General features: G+C 49.6%; 1 protein-coding gene across 1 annotated transcript in view; it reads right to left on the bottom strand.

The window, feature by feature from the left end:
- The window catches only part of ALDH9A1 (aldehyde dehydrogenase 9 family member A1), a 23,154-nt gene extending 22,857 nt beyond the window's left edge, over positions 1-297 (bottom strand). Inside the window, exon 1 of the mRNA XM_025196726.1 lies at positions 263-297. Coding sequence (XP_025052511.1) covers positions 263-297 — 35 coding nt within the window. The remainder of the gene's footprint in view (positions 1-262) is intronic.
- Between the last annotated feature and the right edge of the window lie 7,194 nt (positions 298-7,491).

The raw sequence follows: 7,491 nt of genomic DNA, 5'->3' as shown, positions 1-7,491 counted from the left end.
GGGCGCTGCTCATGGCTGCGGCGACGGCGGGCAGGAGGCCGGGGCGCAGGCCGGGCAGCTGGGCCCGCGGGAGCATAAGAGAGGAGGAGCCGGCGGCGGCGGGATCCAGCGCGCACTGAGACCGCCCCTCCCCAGCCCCTGCCCCCGGGGGCAAGGGTGAAGCCGCAGGGGGTGGTCCCTCAAGCCCAGAGCCTTGCGCCTGGCGGGGGAGGAGCAGGCCGCGGCTACGGACTGGGAGGCCTTGCAGATATGTATCTCGCACCACTGCCCAGCGTAGAGGGGCTGCGTGTGCAACATGATTCGCACTCAAAACAACTGTCCAGCTACCCACAGCGCCAGCCCGCCAACAAGTCCGTGCCGGAAGACAGATGCGCAGCAACGCGAGCGCGGGTTTCTAGCCCGCGCCCCCCGGACGGCGCGGCTGGGCCCGCTCTCGCTCCCAAAAGCGAGTTCAGTTTGGCCCAACCGCGCGCTGCCGCTGGAGGGTGCAGGTTTCTTCCAGAACCGCGCTCGCTAATTGGCACATAAAACTCCCTCTTGTGCAAGAGCGAAGTTTGCTCTGCCGCGGCTCTTTATTTCTCAAACGCAGCGGTGGCTAACCTGCCGGACAAGTGTCATGGGCAGCACGTGCATGTGTGCGTGACAGACGTGGCAGATGAGGCGCAGACGGGCAGCACATCACACAGAGGGTGGGGTGCACAAGGCAGAGTGGGAGCTTGGTTAGGGAGCAGAAAGCAGAGCAGCAGATCAGGTGTGGGAAAGATTAGAGTGGTACTTGGGCATGTCTATCCCTGTGCCTTAACGCACAGTAGACTTTTACTGTGCATTAAAACATCACGTAAAAGAAGTGACAGCCTACTGCACATTAACCATCACTGAAAAAGTGTGCAAATGCACTACGGTGCAATAGCACAGCGTAATGTGTGTTAATTTAGCACCTCACATTGGAATTTAGTACTTCCTTTAGAAAAAGCACATTAATGCACATACAGGACGTGCACCTTGGGAAAGGTGCAGGGCTCATTTGTGGCTAAGAAAACTGTGGTGGAAGCGTACACGTCTGTACTTTCCTACTGACAAATTATAAGATCTGCAATGAGATTTACTTCTTTAAATTTCATAACTTTAGCAGAGAAAACATTTTAAAACTAGCCTCTCCAAAATCCATGGAGATACAGATAGGTGGTCAGCAGCAGGGTACATGGGTGGTAAAGGAGAGCCCACAAACTTGGCTCATTTTCTTCACCTTACGCTGCATTTAAAGAACAGTGTCCTTAAGTTGGGGGAGTGAAAACTGTTCACATCTGCCTACAGCTTGTGGGACAGTTGCAATTTGCATGTTCTTAGAAAAGAGTTGCCTTCAGGTAGCATTGAAATAAATGGGAGAGTTTGGCTTCTGCCTGGCTCAGGCTGTTTGGAAGCATCCATCTAAGGTCCACCAAAATTCACCCTGGAACCTGTCTGCTCCCAACACTACGTTGGAGTCAAAGAAAAGGGAGTCGTACCTTTTTTATAGTACTTGGTGCCTTTATGGCTTAAGCTTTCTTTTCTTAATTCTTAATGATATTTGAACTCCCAGCCTTTTCAGGAATATTGTTCAGTGCTCCAACCCACACAGCTGCAGTTTTAGGGATTTACTCTTCTTTGGGCTTTACACCAACAGGCAGGTACTGTACTGATAATTTTGCAGGGACTATAGGCAACCTTGCTAGCAGCTACTTTACAGCTGTCACTAAAGACCAGGAAGAACAGACACCAGCTGCAGAGACTTCCTCAGCCTGACAAAGGGTTTTTAAACCTGAAAGCTTGCTAAAAATGTTTTTTCCAACTATTTAAGTTGGTCTAATAAAAGGTATCAGATTCACCCAAAGAAGCTTGTCTGCCTGTGTCCTTAGACCAACACAGCTACAACCTACACCACTAAAGACCAAATGCACTTTCCAAGCCAAGGGCTATCTAGATGTGGTGACAATGTTGACACTAGTCTCCCAGGGACTTCTGCATCTACAATTAATGCAGCTTTGAGAAGCAACCAACCATCCCAAATTTTCTAGGACAGTTCCAAGTTTCAGAGCTGTGCTCCAGTATCCTCAAAGAAACAGGCATTTTCTTCTGAATTGTAGGGGTGGAGGGAGAGAGAGGGAATAAGGGGTGGAGAATGAGTCCTGATTTGGCTGAGACTTCCCTGCCCCCAGTTCCAGGATGCATTTGTTCTATGGCCAGAATAAGCTGGATTCAGACAAACCTGCACCCAAGCAATGTAGTTCTGCTTTGTCAAGGGGTTAACGAGCTCATCTGCAGTGCTACAGCACAGGCAGCTGTACTAACTGGAACCAGTAGTATCGAGACTGCTTAAGTTTCTAGGAGGCTTTGGAGAGTCTGGAATTGTATTTCAGCTTTTGCTCCCTGAAAGTTGGTCAGTTCGTGACAGGCATGGTAGGTGGCATACAGTATTGTCAACTGCAAGCATTCATAAAACACAAGTCAGGCTCCAAATGTATCCTAAGCTTTTTTAAAAAATAATATAGTGAATAATAAATTACATGCTTTTAATTTGCCTTCTCTGAAATGCTCAATCTTCTTGGGTCATTGTTGCCCAGCTTCCTGTTTACAGCCCAAAGGCAATCCACCTTTTTTTTTCCCTTTGAGATGGAAAGAGACATTTGTCTGCAATCAACTCCAGGAGCTGAGATTTTAAGAGAAAGTATCCCAAGGCAACGGATCAGAAGAGGCTGGGGCTGTTGCTCATATTCACAAAGGGTTGCAAGACACAGAACAGCTGCTTCTGTTAGTACTGGCTGCTTGCTGTAGGAAGGTCACATTCCTAACATTACCAAACCAGAAGAGACAGGGAGACTGTGACCACCAGGTCAGAGATCTCTCAGGAATGCATAGCTTTGTGAAGTTATCTGTCCACAAGGTCTCACTTCATATGTCAAGTCCCTACAGACTTGGGGATGTGCAGATGTTTCAAGCAATTGTTGCTGCTGCATGTAAGCAGGTATTGGGTTTGCAGGAGCACTGGGCACCCCTGTTTACATATGCAAGTAAATGTAAATTAGAAAAATTCCAGCACCAGGGATAACTCTCCATTCCTGCCCTGTCCCCACCCTCTAGGTCAGTTTTGAATCAGTGTGCATAACAGAGACCCATAACCATGACAAAGTAAATGATTACCAAGCAGTGAAGTCATACAGCTGTAGTAAAACATTGTACTGAACAAAAACAAAGATGTAAGCAAGGGTCTGAACCAAACCTGCAAAGCAGCACTTTCTGAACAGTGCACAGACGTTCAAGTGCTTCAGCTTCCACTGGTGGGGCATATAAGGAACTAGCCAATTGCCTGTCAAGAATGACAGAGATGGGCGAGGGGGCTTGGATGGAGTGCCACCACCTACCGCCCCATGCTGCCGCTGTTCTGTCTTTTGCATGGAGTGGGGTAGGGGAGCCAAGGCTGGCCTCAGCTCCCCCACCCTCTGTCCAGCCCTCGGTGCGGCTTCAGAATCATGGCGGAGCTCCCCCACGCTTGGAGCACTCTGATTGCCTGTTTCTGTCAGCCAGTGTGTGAATAAAGCCTTACGGACAGACAGACAGACAGACTTAGGCTTTTATAATATCAGAATAACTGAACAGATCTGGAATCTCAAAGGGTTTTCAGTGACAGTGATCCAGAATAAGACTACTGGCCTTTCTGTGGGCTTGCCAATGCAACTGGAGTACCCAGATGCTGAAGGTAGTTAAGCAATGCTGATTCCCCTTTCTCACAATACAACAGTTTGCAGTATGGGGCACTAGGGCCCTATCCCAGTGCACAGGGCTGGAAGGGGGAATGCCAGGGCCTAATGTCAGCATGCAGGTCCCAAGGGCCCAATCCTGGCACACAGGGGCAGCATGAGGCCACAAGGCCTGATCCTGGTGCATGGGGGCAGCAGAGCCCATGTGGAGCCTGATTGGGGTTAAGCAGAAGCAGGGCAGGGCCTGAAGCGGCCCACAAACTGGTACCATGGCGCTCAACTGGCCTGCAGGACCAAACATTTGAGTACCACTAGTCTACAACAAATACATGTACCAAATTTCAAAATAGCAGCAGAAAAGGACACTTGAAATGGTTAAAAATCTCGTAACAGATCTGGTAACCTTCAAAAAAAAGATATAGATAAAAGTTCCACTGTGACATTCCACCTTCTCTCCCCATTCAGCTGAACTGTTTGCAGTGTACTATGTACTATTCAGCCATTAACTGTCTCGACTGCTGTAGAAAATTTTAGACAGAATGTGGCACTTCGTAAACAGGCAGGACAAAGCCAGAACTCCAGCCCCGTGGAAGCTCTTCTGCATGTTCAGGGCTCCCCAAGGGATAAGGTCTGATGGCCACAAACTTCTGGAAAGCCAATTTAGACTGGACGTAAGGAAAAGCTCCTTTACAATCTGAGTGTCCAGGGTCTGGAACAGACTCCCCCCAGAGGTGGTGCAAGCACCCATTCTGGACTCATTCAAAAGGTGTTTGAACGCATATCTTGCTGGGATCATTTGAACCCAGCAGACTTCCTGCCTATGGCCAGACTCGATGATCTTGCGAGTTCCCTTCCAGCCCCTAATATCTATGAAATCTGACAGATTTGTTTTCTTTAATATATTTAAATGACACAATTTTAACCCAAGGAAACATGAAAACTAAATGGCAGTCACTCCATTTTAAGTAATTATATGGCACAAGCCCAATAAGGCTTTATTTTGTAGTTTCTAGATCAGTAAAACAAGGCCCTGAACTCCATGGGAAATGTGTCTAACTGCAGGATATAGCCTCTAGGGCAGTGGTTGTAAACCTTTTTTTGTACCAGAACTCATTTGTAAACATCAGTGGCCAGTCCTGACCCAGTGCCCCTCACTCCCGACCCCCTGCACATATGGGGCAGGGAGTGGATGTGTGGGGCACAGGGGGAGGTCCAAGCAGCCCCTCGCAAGCTGGAACTCTGCCAGCCTGCAAGGGAAAAGCCACTGTTCCCCACATTTTTCTTCTTTAAAGGAGAATCCATTTTTAAAGTTTGTTTGCAACCCTTTCATATATTCTTGCAACCCACTTTTGGGTCACAACCCATGGGTTGAGAAACACTGTTCTAGGGTACTATATCCTGCAGCACAGGGAACCAACTCTCTCCTGCATCTAACAGATAAGGGAAACTGCCCAACATGAAACTCCCTCACACTTACAGTATAAATCCCAAACTATAATTTCAGGTTTCCTTTAAGCACCACATTCATGACCCATACAAATGTAGTCAGATTTGACTGCATATTATTTTTCCTATGAGCACGGATATAGTTTTGTGGTAGTGAGTGAGGGAGATTTTTGTGTTTTACATAGGCTACTTAAATACAAGTACCCAGGGACTGGGACATCTCCCCCACCGGGATTCAGGACAGACTCAAGAGACACTCCGCCAGGCCTAGGGTCAGGGAGGACCGAGTTAGGGAGCGGCTGGGCATTTTCAAATCAGCAGGTCCAGACACTCTCCACCCCAGGGTGCTGAGGGAATTGGCAAGGGTCATTGCAGGGACCCTGGCACGGCTTTACGAGCACTCGTGGTGCTCGGGCCAGGTGCCAGAACCAATGTGGTCCCCATTTTCCAAAAAGGGAGGAGGAAGGACACAGGCAACTATAGGTCCATTAGTCTTACTTTGGTCCTGGGGAAGTTCTTTGAGAAAATTATCCAGGAGCACACCTGTGAGGGACCAGAAGGGGGGCTGATGCTCAAGGGCAACCAGCATGGGTTCATTAGGGGCAGGTCCTGTCAGACCAACCTGACTGTCTTCTACGATCATGTCACAAAATCACTGGACACAGGTGTTGTGGTGGATATAGTCTTTCTGGACTTCAGGAAGGCCTTTGACACCGTCTCCCACCCCATTCTCATTAAAAAGCTAGGCGACTGTAGCATTGATGCCTACACAGTCAGATGGGTCACAAATTGGCTAGGGGGCCACACCCAGACAGTGGTGATGGATGGGTCATATTTGACCTGGAGGGATGTGAGCAGTGGAGTCCCACAGAGCTCGGTCCTCGGGCCCACACTGTTTAATGTCTTTATTAGCAACTTGGATGAGGGGGTAAAAAGCGTCCTGTTCAAATTTGCTGATGACCACAAGATTTGGGGCGAGGTGGGCACCCTAGAAGGGAGGGACAGGATACATCTGGACCAGCACAGGTTACAGGGGTGGGCGAATGTGAATTGGATAGGATTCAATACTGACAAGTGCAGGGTACTGCACTTGGGCAGTAAGAACCAGCAGCATACCTATAGGCTGGGGAACTCGCTTCTCCATAGCACAGTGGCCGAAAGAGATCTTGGAGTCATTATCTATTCTAAAATGAACATGGGCCGCCATTGTGAGGACGTGATCAGTAAGGCTAACTGCACCTTGTCATGCATCCACAGATGCATCACGAGCAGGTCCAAGGAGGTGATCCTCCCCCTCTATGCGACACTGGTCAGGCCACAGTTGGAGTACTGCATCCGGTTCTGGGTGCTGCACTTCAGGAGGGATGTCAACAGCATCAAGAGGGTCCCGAGGAGGGTCACTCGCATGATCAGGGGGCAACAGGGCAGACCCTACGTGGAGAGGCTAAAGAACCTGAACCTGTTCAGCCTTCACAAGAGAAGGCTGAGAGGGGACCTGGTGGCTGTCTATAAACTTACCAAGGGGGACCAGAGGGGAATGGGTGAGACCCTGTTCCCCCAAGCACCTCCCAGAGTAACAAGGAATAACAGCCACAAGTTGATTGAGAGTAGGTTCAGGCTAGACATCAAGAGGTACTACTTCACAGTCAGGGCGGCTAGGATCTGGAACCAGCTTCCAAGGGAAGTGGTGCTGGCTCCTACCTTAGGGGTCTTTAAAAGGAGGCTTGATAATTACCTACCTGGGGTCATAAGAGCTTAAACTTACCAGGGGTCATATGAGCCCAGTATTCATTCCTGCCCAGGGCAGGGGGTCGGATTTGATGATCTGCTCAGGTCCCTTCCAACCCTACATCTATGAACCTATGAACTTACTTACCTACTGGAGACAGAAGTTCTTTGTGGACGTGCAGAGACCAGGGCCATCCCTAGAGAGGGGGCGACTGTCCCAAGCCCCACACTTTGGGGGGCCCCCCACTGAGCTGGGCAGAGCAACAGCAGTGCGGAGCTGGGCGGCTGGCGGCTCCACATCCAGCCGCTCGCTACCCCTCCCCACCGTTGCCGATGGCGGTGGCAGCTTCTTCAGGTCCAGGGCCCATAGGATTGGAGTGGGGGCGGGGCCCCGCATGGGCTCATTTGCCCCAGGCCTCGCACCCTGCTTGGGTCATTTCTGGCAGAGACTGACACTATTGATGGACTGTGTTCTGTCCAAATACATTCCTTAATATGATATTTTTTCTAAGGGGTTCATCTTGGGTGCACGTGGCACCAAACAATCATAAACAAAATCTCTAGACATACATACTTCAATTGG

The sequence above is a fragment of the Alligator sinensis genome, unplaced genomic scaffold, assembly GCF_000455745.1.
Source record: "Alligator sinensis unplaced genomic scaffold, ASM45574v1 scaffold31_1, whole genome shotgun sequence".
In the NCBI taxonomy this organism is placed as follows: Eukaryota; Metazoa; Chordata; order Crocodylia; family Alligatoridae; genus Alligator; species Alligator sinensis.
This window is presented reverse-complemented; position numbering and strand designations above follow the sequence as displayed.